We start from the raw sequence: 16579 nt of genomic DNA, 5'->3' as shown, positions 1-16579 counted from the left end.
TTCTGGCATTCCGAAGGTCGAACCAATTCTCTGCAGTAGTCTGGCCAATCAGTTGCTTGAACCATTATTTCGGACCAAAACTAACATCTGCTGTGGCGTGGACTGTTATCTCAAACTGATATGTTGAACTATTTTCCCCGAAACTGGTTTCTGAAGTGGTGCATTCTCTTACAATGCTTTTGCATGAGGAGTTTCAAGTTTCAGTTCGTCTGGGCAGGAGTATAATTTGCCAGCGACAATTCGAGTTTGAGTCTGAATGACCTATCCGATTTTGGTCTTTAGTGCTGAACCAGAACTGATAAAGCAAACAGTGATTCAGTCTGACCCGAACCAGAACTCGAACTGAAATCAATTTTTATATATATATGAAGTCTGGAACATTTGCTATGAGGGCACGCTCCATTTCTGTGAAAAAGGAGTAAAAACATCAGCCAAAGTGTACCAGCAGACAGTGCTTGAGAGACTAGTCAAGAATCTCAAAAACACTCTCGTCCATGGTCAGAACTGGAGCTTCCAGCAGGATTGAGCGCAACATATGGGGCCCGAACAACACAGCAGTGGCTGGAGGCAAATGTACCAGACTTAATTTCCACTTCGGATTGGTCTTCTGCAAGTCCGGAACTATACCCTTTGGACTACAAATTGTGGTCCGAGCTTCGGGAGATGGCTTGTAAGAAGAGACATCCCAATATTGAAAGTTTAAAGTGGTCGGTCTCTTCTGAAGGCAGTTCTCATTTTCCAGTCGATGTGTTGTGTAATTCAATTGATGCGTGGCCACAAAGACTTACGGAATGTGTGCGTGCTAAGGGCAGCCATTATGAATATTGATTTGTGATTTTGATTTGTCATGCATCCATTTCAGTAATGTTATTAGGATATTACCATATCTCTCACCATTTTGTGTCAATTTACTTAAAACTTTGTGACAGTATTTATGGTAAGACTAGGTATATATATTTAATATATATTTACATATATAATGTATGCAATTCTTGACCTCATGTTGACAAAGTCACATATAAGGGTGTAGAGGGTGATTTAAAAGTCCCTTTAAACCCCCTATAAAAGTAAGAGTTAGGCTAGGTACAATTGTTCAGGATAGAAACAGGTTAGGCTTAAGTGTGTTCCAAGTAGATGTCTGCCATATTGGTGGCCGCCATATTGAATTCAACTCAAAATTTATAAATGAGAAGGGGGTGATGTGATATTTATTTATTTATTTATTTATTTATTTACTTCTTCTTTTGGATGGCGAAGTTAAGGCACAAGCCTTTTCTTACACTTAACCATCTACTTCACATTTTACAAATTTAGTTGAAATATCTAAAAGTTTGCGAAATATAAAAGATCAAAATACCAAAGAAAATAAAAAACACAAAAAGAGAAAAAACAAGAAGAAAGAAGAAAAAACCCAAAAAAGAAAAAAAACACAAAAAGTCAAAACACAAAAATACAGATATATGCTGTAAGAAACGTAAAAAATGCACGTACAGCATGAACACACACATAACAAAAATACTTAAAATACAGAAAAGTCGGTCGGTGTTTGTCCTGCAAATTTAGATAAAGAAAGGTTTCATTCTATTTTCTTTCCTTGTTTTCAGTACTGGTAAGTTGCCTCCAGAAGATGCTTTCTTAATTTTGATTTGAAATTGCCGAGAGAAGAAGAGTTTCTTATGTCATTGGGGAGGTCGTTCCACGTTCTGGTGGCCGTGACAGTGAAGGAATTTCCGTAAAATGCTGTCTTGTGGGAGGGGATGGTGAGCAGGGAGTTGTTTCGTGAACGGGTAGCAAAGGTGTGTGCTGCACTTAGGGGTTGAAATTGTGAAAATAGGTAAGGGGGTTCTCTTGAATGCACTATTTTGTAGAGCACTGCAAGAGCATGGAAGCGACGGCGTGTTGAAAGGTCAAACCAGCCTAGGTCTTTGAAAGCCAGGGTAAGGTGGTCAAAATGTTTGATGTTATAAATGAAACGTACACATGCATTTTGTATTCGCTGTAGACGTCTTGCTAGTTCACCGTTGAGGTCAACATACGTCAAGTCGCAGTAGTCTATTTGCGACAAAACTAGCGATTCCACAAGTGTTTTCTTTACCTCTTGTGGTAAGATGTTTTTTAGGCGGTACAGTGAGTGTAATGCTGCGTAAGATTTCTTGCATATGGCCTTCACATGGTCACTCCAGGTGAGGTTTTCGTCCACAACAATTCCCAGGTCTTTGACCGAAAGTGATAGTGATATGGGTATTCCGTCTACAAGAATGTCCGGGATGGAGGACTTCGCTGTTGTGGATATGAGGTGCCTTGAGCCAATTAAAATACATTTAGTTTTCTCAGCATTTACTCGTAGACCGTTTGCATGAGACCACTTGCAGACGTTCATAATATCAGCGTTTAGGGCTTTGATGGCCATATTGATGTTTGTTTTAGGGAACGATAAGTACAGGTGGTAATTCGTTGATTGAAATGTTTCCGATATATCATTTATGTACATGGAGAACAGTAGCGGAGACAAAACGCTTCCTTGGGGAACACCGCAATTTATCGGCAGCCATGACGACTTATTTTCAGAAACTAATGTGCACTGCTGTCTGGCTGCTAAGAATGATCGAGTCCAGTCAACAGCGGCTTGGGAGAAGTTGAAATAAGATGACAATTTTGCCAGCAGGATATCATGGTCGACGGTTTGGAAGGCTTTGCTGTAATCGAGGAGAACCAACACTGTCAGATATCTCTTATCCATTGCTGACCTTACATCATCCACCACTTTAATGAGCGCTGTGCTGGTGCTGTGTTGTGGGCGAAAACCGGACTGGAAGGGGTTTAACATATTTTTCGATTTTACATAATTAAAAATTTGCTCGTGCACGATGTGTTCAAATACTTTTGACAAAGTGGGGAGAATACTGATCGGTCGAAAATCTTGGGCGCTTACTGGGTTGGTGATTTTAGCCAGGGGGCGTATGTGAGCGAGTTTCCAAATATTTGGGAACGTGCCAGTATACAGGGATGTGTTGAAAACGTCTGCAATTGCAAACGAGATGTGGGAAGCGATACATTTTAACATGTTTATAGAAATTTCATCTGCTCCGGTTGCATTGGATTTGATTTTATTAATTGCAGTTTGAACCTTAGCATGAGTTATAAAAGATAAATCAAAACAATTTTTTTTTTTTGCTTTTGTGAACACTTATGGAGTCGATCGTACGTTTCTTAATTTTAGGATTTATGTCTGATGAGTTCTGAAAATGACCATTTAGTTCTTCAGTGGAAATGCCAATTTTTTCATTTCTATCACGTTTTTTCCCAACGCCGAACATTTTAAGTTTGATCCACAGCGATTTCGGTTGCGATCTATAGTTTAAGAGTTAAACTATAGATCGCAACCGAAGAAAGAAAACTTTCTCTTTCGTATTTCCTGCGTGCACCGATTCCGAAGAATGCGGTATTCTTCGAAATAATCACGCACTGACTGCAGGTTCGATTTGAGTGCGGACTTATATTGCCTGTATGCTGCATCCCTGCGGGACATCAGCTGCAGGATCTCGGGGGTAATCCACGGGCTGGGAGGTCTCGCAACTCTCTTTCTTTTCACGGGCGCGTGCTTGTCGTAAATCTGTAGGATGAGGTAGTTCAGGAAGTTCACTTTCTCATCCACCGTTTGAAAAGAAGCGACCAGGTGCCATGGCATATTTTCTGCTTCGATATTCAGGGCTTGAATGTCAAGTCGTTTAAAATCTCTGAGGGAGATTACTTTTGGTTTGTATTTATATGTTTTAAGAGAATAGGACATAAAAATAAGATCGTGCTTCGGTATGCCTGGGACTGGTAATTGTACTAAATTTAGAATTTTTTGTGGGTTAGTTGTTAATATGTGGTCAATAAGAGTTTCGCTTTGTTGAGAACGATGTGTAGCTTTTAACGGGCAGACTGACAGGTTGAGAGACGATATGGTGTCTTTGTAATTCCGTACTTCCGGTTTGGAGCTCAGGAGGTCGAAGTTTAGGTCACCTAATATAACACAATGTTCGTATAATGGTAAAAATTTGGATATTTCCTTTTCAAAATTTTCAAAAACTGTTTTCGGGGGTCGATACACTCCGCTGAGGAGGATTTTCTGGTTGTTTATATTTAGCTCAAGTATCAAATATTCCGAACTACCCGAGTATTCTCCTTGAGAACAAGAGAGGATTTTTACGGGAATGTTTTCTTTTAAATATATTGTGCAGCCCCCTCCCCTTTTGTTTATCCTATCGCAACGATAAAGCCTGTATCCCTGCATTTCGACCAGGTGATCTGGGATCGCTGGAACAAGCCAGCTCTCAGATACAAGAATGGCATCAAAGGACAGAGGCGCAAATATCGTCCGGAATTCGTCGTAGTGGGATAAAAGACTCTGCGAGTTGACGTGCGCTGCATGGAATGCCCTTGGGTGTTTGACTAGCTCCTCCTTCAGTACCGTTACAGCAGGGTGAGAAGGGCAAGGAGAAAGTGAGGGAGGGGAGACAGGGGGTTGAGCGCTGGACTCGCCTTCCAGTTGGCATAGCTGCCGAAAATAGACTGTGGTTGGACTTAGTGTTGCCATATCTTCTAATTTGTTACCCAAACACGGTGCGTCTGGCCTGGGAGAGGGGGAGAGAGAGAGAAGAGAAAGGAGATATATATGTATATATTGTTGGACTTACCAGTACTGAAACCAGGATTCTCTTGCGGCATGGATAGAAGTAGACGTCCACTGGAGAACACACTCATGTTGTTGATTAACATTTGCACAGATTTAATATATATGTATATGCTATACATTTTTGGAGGGACACACACAGACTCGACACAAACACATAAACGTCTACGAAAACACATACACATACATAAACACATACACTTAGATACGAAGACACAAACTAACATATAAAAGTAAGCAAAAACACGCGAACATAGATAAGTATCTGGCTTGGTGGCGATTATGCAGTTCATCATTGCACTTGGCTTCTTCTAAACCTTAGCGTTACAGAAGAGTTTCAAACTCGCGAGCCGTGTTGATAGTTTTTCTGCCGTTGCTGCCCTGGATGATGATCCGGCCATCGGCGGTCCAGCAGTTCTTCACCCCGAACGTCTCCTTTGCGCGGCGGAGAAGATATTGTCTCGTTGCCGTCAGGGACTCCGTTATCAAAAGGCCGCTTCCTTTTAGTTTCTTTTTGTTTTTATACACGTGTTCCCGAGTTTGGTACCTCAGGAACTTAACGATGATGGGGCGGTGTCCCTGCTGCACAACTTCGGCCGACGTCCGAGTACGTTTGGGACCCAACCTGTGCAGGCGATCCACATCGAAGGCGTTAAGAGTGATGCCGAGTTTCGATGAAAAAGTGTCCGTGACAACCCTCATCGTGTCCTCATCTGGCGTTTCCGAGATTCCATGGAGGAGAAGGCAGTTTCTCCTGCTATACTGCTCAGCAGCGTCTGTAGCTTCCTCCTGTGATAGCATTCTGCTGTGCAAACTATCCATATCTGATCGCAGCTCCAATATCTGGTTCTTAAGATCCTTGATTTCTTCTTGGAGGCATTCGAAGATGGTGCTGTTTGAAACTGTATCTGCGGCGGCCATTGTTACCGTGGGCTGACACTGTGGCAGGGACTTCAAAGCCTCCGACACTTTGGAGTCCAATTTGCTGAGAGTTGCCTCCAGAAAACTGCATCTCTTGTCCAGGCTGCTGCTGTTTTTCTTTTTGGAGGCCATGCTCGTCCGTAGGTAGCAACACTGAGTCGGAGGATCGTCATGACCGTTTGAGGACTGTGTTATTCGGGCAATCCGATATCTTGTAACTGGTAAAAAAAGCTTCTTTTTATGGCCCTCGGCTTTCAGTTAGACAGAGTTTGCAGCTCACATGAGTCTGAGGGACTCTGGTTGTATTTTAACACATAGCACTGATTGAAAAGTCACGTTGTACCAGAGAAATGTGGAGGTGAAGTTCCGCACGATACTAGACACAGCCGATCCCGTCCGCCATATCTGGTTCCTCATATGACATATGACACTGTTTTCTCACACCTGGAAAATTATACAATTGTTACAATCATCCAGTCGTAACTTTTTCCTGATTAAAGATAGGTTGAAGAAACCTTCACCACTGCATTTCTCGTGAAATTCTAGCCTGATTTGATTCTAGTCTGACTGTCATGCGGGAAACCCGGGGTGGGTGATCTGAGGTCGACATTTTTCTGGCTTTGTTTCCGCATAAAGCAACTCTAGAGCCCACCCAGCCTCAAATCAAATGGTATCGGGGGAGGGTAAGGTTGGTTGCAGCATGGTGCTGATCACATCACCTCCAAGATAGCTGACATCGAAAAAATTGAGGGGTTCACATACCCTAAATGTGCCTTTGGCATGGTGCTATTTATGCACAGAGAACTTTAACTTTACATTTACCTGCATATATTGTATTCGTTTCTGTATCCCTGACTACCTACATTTATTTTTTACATACTGATATACAAACCTTCTACTACTGCTGAGGGCCTCCTAAAGGCTTACTTGTCTCAGCCCCCCCCCCACGCCACCCTCCCATACACACACACACTGCAGGGTTTTGCGGCTTGTAGATCCGGCACTGGTGTTGACTAACAATGTCAAGTTACTTGGGTGTCTCTATAGATACCTGTTTGTTCATCCTTCAGAGCTAAATGATAATAATGAATTCTTCATTCACTAATGTCTAACCTTTCTTGTTTTAATTAGAAATACTTAAAATGTATTACTGTTAAAGAATACATTTATTGTAGGCTCTAATTGATGGATTTCAGAAATCAGCCATTTATTCAGTATACATGGCTCATGTTTATTGGTTGTTGCCAGTCCTGACACTTACTGCAAACCCTCTTCACTTAACGAATGTCACTGTGTGACATCAAAACATTTCGTCGCTGTCTCCTTGCGAACCTGAAGTATGAGAAAAGGGATAAGTCCAAACCATTGGCTAAGGGCCAAAGTTATAATAGGGAGGAGTGGCTAACCCAAAAGTAACTATTTTAAGTGGTAAACAACTCGTAACTTCAAGGTTCTCTGAAAACAGAAGAAAATAGTGAATCGTGTAATTGCCCAAATATGGATAATTGCCTAAGAACTAAATATGGGATATTGGGATAGCCCAATGCGGGCAAAGTGAGGAAATGGACTTAAGCATAAAGAGCCACTGAGATCGAATGCTTTTGGGAAGGTCACTTGTAAAAAAAAGGAGAGAGGAAGACAATTTGCTGTAAAAACTTCCTATTTTAGGAAACAGCAACAGGGAAATTGCTGCTTGTCATGCAACTGCACTAATCATACCTCTGAGCCAGGTAAATGAACATTATTCTTACTTTAAAAGATCTTGGATAGTCATTTGTAGAAAATCTTAGGCTTAGATAGTTAGGTAAAAACTCCAAGTTTTCTCTGTGCCTGAGTTCATTTCCAAAATAAAGTATGAAATACAAAGACAGTGTCTTTATATTCAGATATCTTGCAAATAGAACTATGCATACCATGTAGCGTCTCTTTCATCCCATTACAAGGTATTTATTTATTTAATACCTATATGATGGTATAAAAATAACAGTAATCTCTTTGCTTAAATTGCTACATGATTTTGAAATTTTTGTATTGAATTATACAGCAGTAAATTAAAAAAAAGTCTTTCTTGGAAGTATGGTAGCACCGAAGACAAAGGCTATATTGAACTGTGCTTCTGAATCCCGAAACTTTTACTTTGTTTAGTGATTCTTTAGCGTGCCTATTGACTACATGCTTTAACTTGTTGAATGATGAAAATCACTTTTATTTTCCTTTCCATCTGTTATCTATTTTTAATACATTGTTTCCATCTATTTTTCATTAAAAATCTACTTTCACTAAATCAATACTTATCCTCCAACAATTTATTTATATTCTTTCACCTTGTGCTGCCATCTATGTTTCTTTTCCAAAACTCCATTCTTTCCTCTCATGTTATCTGATTTGTTTAAACTCTTTTTGAAACAAATAGCCAAGCAGCGTGCATAATCAAAATTAAGGTTAAATTAAGGTTTTGGTGCTACTCAAGGAGGGTACATCGGTTTGGCATCCTGCTGAGTGTGACAACCCTGGGCAGTTCCCCAGGTTACCCAATGCTTAAACTGCTCCTGAGCATTGCTTTTAATGGTTTGAGCAATGGATTTATAGTAAAAAAAATCACAGGTCTATCTTACGTTCGATTCCCACGATGGGCAAAAGAAATGTCAGCTGAAGACAAGATAAGAGAGGTGCTCTCTAGAAATGTAATGTTAGAATATGTATAGTTAAAAGCACAAGACAATGAATGATGTCCAATTAACATTGCATGCTTGCACTTACAGTGTTAGTAGATGTGAAAATACAACAAAAGTGCATCAGTTCTAGATTTTAAACCACTTGACATTCAAATACATCACTTTGGAATGTGACACATTGAAATATATGGAACAACTCAACTCATTCCTGATGAAAGGTGAAGATACTACCACAAAACAATCACCAGTGAAAGCAGGGAAAATACTTAATAACCAGCTGCCTCATGACATAAAAGTGGTAACTCCCAAAAATAAAGAAATACAAACAATAAAAAATAACTATTTGACAGAGAAAGCTCTCTACAACCTCACAGAATTCATGGAACAAGACAATATAACTTAGAAACATGATCAATCTGTATACACTTCACAAGTAAATCTTACAATAGTGGAACTAGACAGCCTCCCTGGCTAAAATTCCAGCATAATAAACAATGTGTTTTTCAATTTTTTTGTTTTTATTTTAATGATTCAAGGTCATGTACTGAATAGTACATTATTTTAATTCTTATTTTAATGATGCAATGCCAATGTATTTTTATTTTTATCGTAGTGTAATAGAATGATGTATTTTTCTATTTTAAATTTGGTGGAATGATGTAATACCAATGTACTACACCATGTTATTTTTTTTTTGTTATAATGATGTAATACCTAAATACTATTTTGTATCTTGTTGTTTCTCATGTCCTTTTAATCAAGGGTCTACAGAAGAAAATAAAAATTCAAATTCAAAGAATTGGGTAAAAAATGCAAATTGTGTACCTTTTTTGTTTGTGGCAACACTGTGTCCATCCTTCAATAGTCAGCAAACTGCAGAACAGGTTCCATACAACACTAATGCCTCAACAACACAGTTTGCAGATAACTAAATGAAGATGAGCTGTATGGCAAGAGACCAGCATTGAGTGTACTACTTACACCATCTTGAGAAGGGAGTATGTTCAGTGGACAGGGCCACATGTGATTGCACTCATGAGTCACAGTCACAATGAAGAATGGTTTGGCAGATATAGAGGTGCAGGTGTGCTTGTTTGGAATGGGACTTTTCTTGGAGGATGCATGAAACTCTGTATGCTTCTGCACGTAACCATGATAGGTCAGCAATATTAGAATCATCATGTTAGACCTTATGTCCAGGAAAGACGTGAAGGATTCATTTCACAAGACAATAATGCCCATCCTCAGAATAGTATGTCTAATCAGTCGGTACTTGGAGAAGCATCATATCTGAAGAATGGAATGGCCAGGAAGGTCAACAGACCTGAATCCTATTGCGAACATGTGGAATGCTCTCGGTCAATGTGTGGCTGTCTTTGTCCAATCTCCACAAAGGCTGCAAGATCTTCAAAGGGCTCCCCATCAACAATGGACCCTAATACAAATGAAAATGGTTCAAATCCTTATGAACAGCATGCAGCATTATTCTAAGGCACGTATTGCTGCCTGTAGTGATCAAATCCCCTATTAGTGCTTGATGACGGATTTCTTGTTTATCCATAGGATGGACCACTTCGTGTATTGGGTGAGTGAAACATTATATCGTTTGTAAAAGTTTTGCAAGTGTCTCTGATTTATTGTTCTTCATAAAGACATGGATTATTCAGTTACATGTACCATTTGTGCACCAGTATATGTTCATTTGCATTTTACTGTCTAATATCTATTTGTTCCTTAATTAATGATGGGCAGTGTACTTACAAATATTATAATATTTATTGTAATTTTCTTTGCTACTAATACTCCTTTATTTCTACTTCAGGGTTAGCTGTGTATTTCTACTACGGCATAAAACATAGCAGCTTGGAAGTTGGGAATGAGCAACAAATAGAGCTTACAGTTACAGATAATGATAATATTTATGCTTCACATAGTGACCAAGATAGAGGCCTTCCCACCTACTATGGAAATTGACTTCATGTAGCTATTTAAATCCTGAAAAGAAAGTGCATGAAATCTGACCCCTGATCCCTTTACAAATCCACTCACAATACCTACTAAACTGTAAAAATGTACCGAGATAATAACATTTAAACCATGAGTACCAGGAGTATTTGAAGACAATAAGTGATGCAAAATGAAGCAAGATTAAACCTATGAAGACATCGAAATTAATAGTGACTTTTCTAAATGGAAATTTTAGTTTTAAATGTTGACAGGGTTTTTAGCAGAAAATTATAAAAGTCAGTTTAGTGATCTATTGCCATAGGAAATATCCTGCATACTATACCAATTCAAAAATTCAATAAATCTAACATGTGTGGAAATAGAACAAGAATACACTGTGTTGCTGATATGTAAACATTCATGTGTATGAATACCACACTGAGGGGAAAAACATGCACAATGTCTGTGAAAATAAACATTTTGATAAAAACCACATTGTGGACTAAATTATAAAATAAATATTTCTTTATAGAGTTTGGTCTGTTTTAAAATCATATAATTCACAAAGGAAATGACACACTTTCAGACATAAAGCACTTTTGTAAATTCATGGAATATTGATATTATAAGTAAAGAAAGTAGAAAGTATCATGCTAGGGACTAAATAGTATGTTTTCTTGACATACTATCTTGTTTACTTTTTGTTTATGTAGGTGTATTATTTTTTTTTATCAAAATGTAATATACAATTATGATGAAACATCCAGTGTACCCTTCTGCTTTCTAGAGGATGAGATTTTTAACTTTGAGGTAATGTATCATATGAAGTAATACTTTGAAGCAATTTTTACATAAAGATGAATTAACAATCACTTTGCTTCAATTGCCAACTTGAATTCGTTTGTTTAGGTCTAGCTGCAACATCCACGCGCCTGTAATTTCACTGCATGCCAAATTTGCTTACTGTTAGGTTGAAGGAAATGTGGTGAGACAGGGTTCACTGAACATCAAAACCTTGCCTTGCCATGTTGTGATGATATTAAGTTTTATGACCAACTTTATAGAATGCAATTTAAACTGTTACATTATGTAATCAGTAAAAATCAATACGTGCTAACATATTGTATAAAAAAGTTAAACCTCAAATAAAATAAAACCTTGCTTGTTGTGCATTCTAAAAAAATTAAACGTAACATATGACTTATACAAAAATAACTGGACTTGTCAACTTGGTACAAACAGTTATTTTATGATTAAGAACAGACTGGGTCAAAGCATCAGTTGCAATATTGGTTTGTTAGTGGAAAGTGATGACCAGTAAGAAGCACATTTACTGCCAGAACAGTTTCAATTGACAAGAAACTTCACATATAGTATGGAAAGCAACTTTAGGAAGACCTTAACCATCTTCGCAATCTCCTTGCATGGATTTCATAATGTCCATCACATAGTACTACTATTACTTCTTTTCATCCTTAAAATTCACATTTATTACTGCAAATTCTTGATGATTAAACAACTATCCACAGAAGTGAGGTACACTTTCTTTCTCCAGTTAGGAATCAATTTAGAAATGCATAACCTTGGTAGAAGGCAGAAGACAGAAAATCTCTAGGTACCACATTTTTTAACAATTAACACTGCAATTCACTTTCTCCAATATAGAAATAATAAAATGAACTGTATCATTACTACTACTCTTAAATAGTGCCATTTTCAATAAGATTATATTTTTTTAAAATAAGAATTACAGGCATAAATTCTAAAACCATAAAGAAAAACAGCATGAAATATCCATAATTCAATAAAAGTTCACTGTGTTTATGCAGTTGAACACATCTTAAATATTACTGCAGATTTCCAAACTGCATAACCTACTTAATACAAATATATTCAACAACTTAAAAACGTATACAGGTGTTTTCAAAAGAGGCGTGTGTTTACTTGTATCCACATGTGGAAAATATATCCATTTAGATTCACATGAATAAGGTTAAAAATTGAAAATAGTGTTAATATAATAAATACGATTTTGAACTTATCTGAAAATTACAACTTGATTGTAGCTATATGAAGGAGAGGGGTTAAAAAATGTGTAAACGCACGGCCATGAAATTAGGCAGGCAGCAAAAGTTCATACCGTTGGAACGTTGCAGCACAACCCTGTGTATTCAGAAGTTTAAGAGATCTTGTTGTAGAGTTGTAGAGCTGGTCTTTGTAATACATGTGATACAAACTGCTCAAAATGCCAGGAATGACTCAAAAGTGCCCCAGAGATAGGTCTGATGCTCGAACTAGGCAGCGCAGCTCGGTTGATTTTTCCACACAGTGCGTGGAAACTAGCAACTTTTGTCCTGCTCTTGCTTTACTTTCCCATATATGGCACCAGTGCATTTCTGCCCAGCCACCTATTTTCATGGCCGTGCATTTAATAGTGTTGTTTATCTAGAATAAATACAAAAACCAATGCCTATTACTATGAACAATATGGTACTTATGCACAGTAATGGTGGACACATGTGAGGTAAAATATTCACAATATTTCTTTCCAATAAGAATTTGTGTAATTTTCCAGGGTCATTTTCTATCTTCAATTTCACTACCATAGAATGGAATTTTCATTTAACAATTCTTATATTTTTGCACTCATTTAACACAAAATTTTGTTCCTTTGGAGTTCTCATTTGAGATTTACAACATTGATTAGAGTATTGATCTGAAGAATTTTAAATATACTATCAAATATTTTTTTCTAATTGACATGCATAAACATTTCAATGCAGCAATCATCTCAATATACCACATGATAAATGAATGTATGCAAGTATATTGTATATAACTGACACAAAAGATTATATTTAAGTATTATAGATAAAATTTTGCTCTTAACTTTCAGTAAGAGACACATTGCATAAGTTTTACATATCATGAAATAAATATTTTTGCAAGATATGTATCAACTAACATGACCATAAAAGTTTTTTTCCCAAACGAGAAGTAAGGGAGATTATTTTAAAAAAATGAATAAAAATATCTGAAGCTGGCAAAGTAACAACTACACATATTTCTAAGACAAATATCCATGTATATTTTTAACTGAAGTAACAAAATACTGAATACATTATTGTTGAACAAATAACAGCTACTTTTGTTGAAAAATAAATACCTTGTATAGTTTGATATTTTATTATAGGAGATAAAAGTCTCAAAATTGAATTATTTTTAAACAAAGAATGTTTAAAAATATTAATTTGTGGATATATATTTGAATACAATTTTTTCACGTGAAAGATTTATATACATCTAAATGTGAGTGGATTTGTAAATGAAGTAGATATGTTTCATGTAGGAACAAATATGTAGTTATTTCCAGTAAAGAGAAGTATATAATTATCGCAATATTAATTGTAAGAAGGTGGAAAGTGCATTGATTCAAGTTATGATTTGTAGTATGTGGAATACATTCACACAATATATAAATGAACTTTGATGTTGTATTTTGTTCCTCTCTTGGTGTGATATTGTTGATAATGAAGATGGTTTATGCTGTGCGAGTTACTTTTTGATGTTTGTTTTTGTGTGCATGTTCGAGCATATGCACATTAGTAGATTCATGAATATGTGTGCGTATGTTTGTGTGTGTGTGTGTGATTGTAAACATGCACCATGGGTAAAAGTGTAGATTTGAAGTGTAAGGTACAGAATCCTCTATAATATGACTATTTGTGTAAGTGAGATTATTCAAGCTGTGATGTTTCCAAAATTTGACTCTAAAGGAAAAGTATAATAAGCCAAAGATGCTGATGTCGTCCGTTGTTAAACTTAGTGCTCTCATTATAATTATAGTGTATCAATTTTATTTTTGTCCTGATCTCATCACCTCAGGACTGCCTACACATGCAGTTGTACATTTACATATGTTGACATGTGCGTACTGCATTAACACATTCTCCAAGTGTCTTTCTATGGTGTTGTTAAATAATGAAGCATTGTTTTATTTATCTATGTGGTAAATTGACCAGAAAAAAGTTATTTAAGAAAAAGGAAAAATAGTATGAATTCATACCATATACTAATGTGCAAAGATATATATTCACTATTTATTGAAGAAAAATTGTAAACAATTAGCAACTATGTTAGCTAATAGCCATGTAGATGTGAATTACCATCATTGCAATAATTATGATATGAATGTAGATCAATTAATAATAACCAAGTAATAATTTATTTCATTATAACAGTGAATGTAATTTTTATGTTATGTAGTCACCACAAAAGTAAATAATTTAATTGTACATTAACTTTTCATGAGTGCCTAATAGGGGGGCATATATATTATAAAAATGCATGAACCACTCTTTAAAACATGTTAGCAAACCAACTGTGTTATTTATGAAGCAATCCCTTTGGTTCAAATCTGTGAATACTTTAAATACTGCATTCATATTTTTCAATTATACATATTCTTTGAACTGTTTTCATATTCTTAGAACTGCTTTCATATCCTTCAAACCTGCCTCGGTGATCATGTATGAAAATTATTTATATACATTATGTATTTCTTAATTATTTATGATTAGAAAATGAGAAGATGAGAAATATTAAGTACAAAATATTTTATTTATATAAATTTAGACAAGAAAGAATAACCTCCTTCGATTATGTTTGTGATACTTTTATAAGGGTGTCTATTGTGAAATAAAAACTGGTTGGTATTTTCCTTTGAACTGAGTCACATAAAAACAGAGAGATAGTGAGAATGTCTACTTTTTTTGCACAATTACAATGTACGAGTCATGTCAAAATTTATTGGAATAAAAATATAATGTAAGACCATATACATGTAAGGAAATATATAGTGTTTAAACGAGCCTATAATAGTTGTTGTTGTTGTTGCTAAAATTCTGTAACATTTTTACCCTTATTTGACCTTTCTCAACAATGTTATTGTCTGTATGTAGTTTGCAGATATATCTTTAAAAGCATATCATTTTTCATATCAGGATATAACTGTGTTACTTTAATTCTTTGTGCCTCTTTTTGCTGTAATAAATATTTGAAAAGTGTGTTTTGTGAAGACACAGAACATGGTTATTTTGACTAAAGGAAATGAAAACAGTCATGCCAATGACTAATGTCTTTTCTATAATGTTAAAAAATAAACATGTATTTCATTGCAAATAATAAATATGTTGTGTATAGAAAAAACATATATATACACATATGTACATATTTAGTTCCTTACAGCTAGTTAGTAACATGCACAAAGTAAAGTTAATAAAGTAGTGATATTTAAGTTGGACAAGAACTGTAATTTTCATTTTATATTTTAAGGAAATATATTGAAGGGCAGTAAAATATATAAAATATTATAAATATAATTCAAATCTGAAGTACATAAGAATATATTTAAAGGTAATTTTCTTTTGGAAATATAGATAGATGACTAACGCAATGATAATTTTCCCTTTGTGTTTTCCCAGTTTAGTTTTTCATTCTTAGATTAGAAAAATTGTCAGAGAAGAAAATGAACAATTTAAAATTGCTTTAAAGCAGGAACACTTCATTGTTAATCATGTACAATTGATGTGAATTGAAAATTCCCCAAAATTTATCGATGTTACCAAACCTTTCATATTTTGCAAAAATGATAAGGCAAGGTTGACACAGACAACATTCAACAACTTATTATAACTTCATTTAAGATGGTTGTGTTCCATGATCTTTCAATACAAAGACTGTCATAGTGTGTATATATATAAAAGAAAGGAGGGCCAAAAGGGCTAAATAAAAAGCAAAGAAGGAGAAATAAAACACTATCATACATATTATATATAAGGAAAGGAAACACTCACCGGACAGTAGAAAAATTCAAAATTTTCGCTAATTTCATAGCATCATCGGTGTGAGGAGAAATAGACGGAACCGGAAGTTGGGGCCCTGCAGAGTTGCCAGGTCCCCATCGAAGAAGAAGCGGTGCGTAGAACGAAAAAAACACTGTTTCGTCACCAGGCTCGTCGTAAACTGTGAGTGTGTAGGATGACTTGGGAGGGGGGGCAGGAGGGTGGGTGAGGGTTGGGCATTAAGGCTCGTCGTAAACTGTGTGTGTAGGATGAGTTGGGAGGGGGGGCGGGAGGGTGGGTGAGGGTTGGGCATTACTGGGTGGCCTTGTTCAGGCCAGGTGGAGTAGTTGCACTCATAGCCGATATATAGGCCCTCTCCCATCTTTTGCGAACAGAGGTGTTGGCTGGTTGGGGTAGGAGATGGATGATTGCTACCCGGAAGCAGTCGTTGAAACTGATGTTGTGGTGGTTGGTGTGGACGGCGACAGTGAAGTCCAGGTTGTGGGTGGAAGAGC

The 16579-nt window shown here is 36.5% G+C and overlaps 1 protein-coding gene across 2 annotated transcripts in view; it reads left to right on the top strand.

Moving 5' to 3' along the window:
* Positions 1 to 16041, top strand: part of LOC145978836 (solute carrier family 7 member 14-like) — a 782606-nt gene extending 766565 nt beyond the window's left edge. The window contains exon 11 of one of the 2 annotated variants that reach the window (XM_083111714.1): positions 10097 to 16041. In XM_083111714.1, coding sequence (XP_082967840.1) covers positions 10097 to 10248 — 152 coding nt within the window. In that variant the 3' untranslated portion in view covers positions 10249 to 16041. The remainder of the gene's footprint in view (positions 1 to 10096) is intronic. The other variant, XM_083111715.1, reaches the window with a different exon arrangement.
* Positions 16042 to 16579: the final 538 nt, after the last annotated feature.

Source organism: Lepisma saccharinum, chromosome 25, assembly GCF_977018435.1.
Source record: "Lepisma saccharinum chromosome 25, izLepSacc3.1, whole genome shotgun sequence".
Classification (NCBI taxonomy): domain Eukaryota; kingdom Metazoa; phylum Arthropoda; class Insecta; order Zygentoma; family Lepismatidae; genus Lepisma; species Lepisma saccharinum.
Note: the sequence above shows the minus strand (reverse complement) of the source record. Positions and strands in the feature narration are given on the sequence as shown.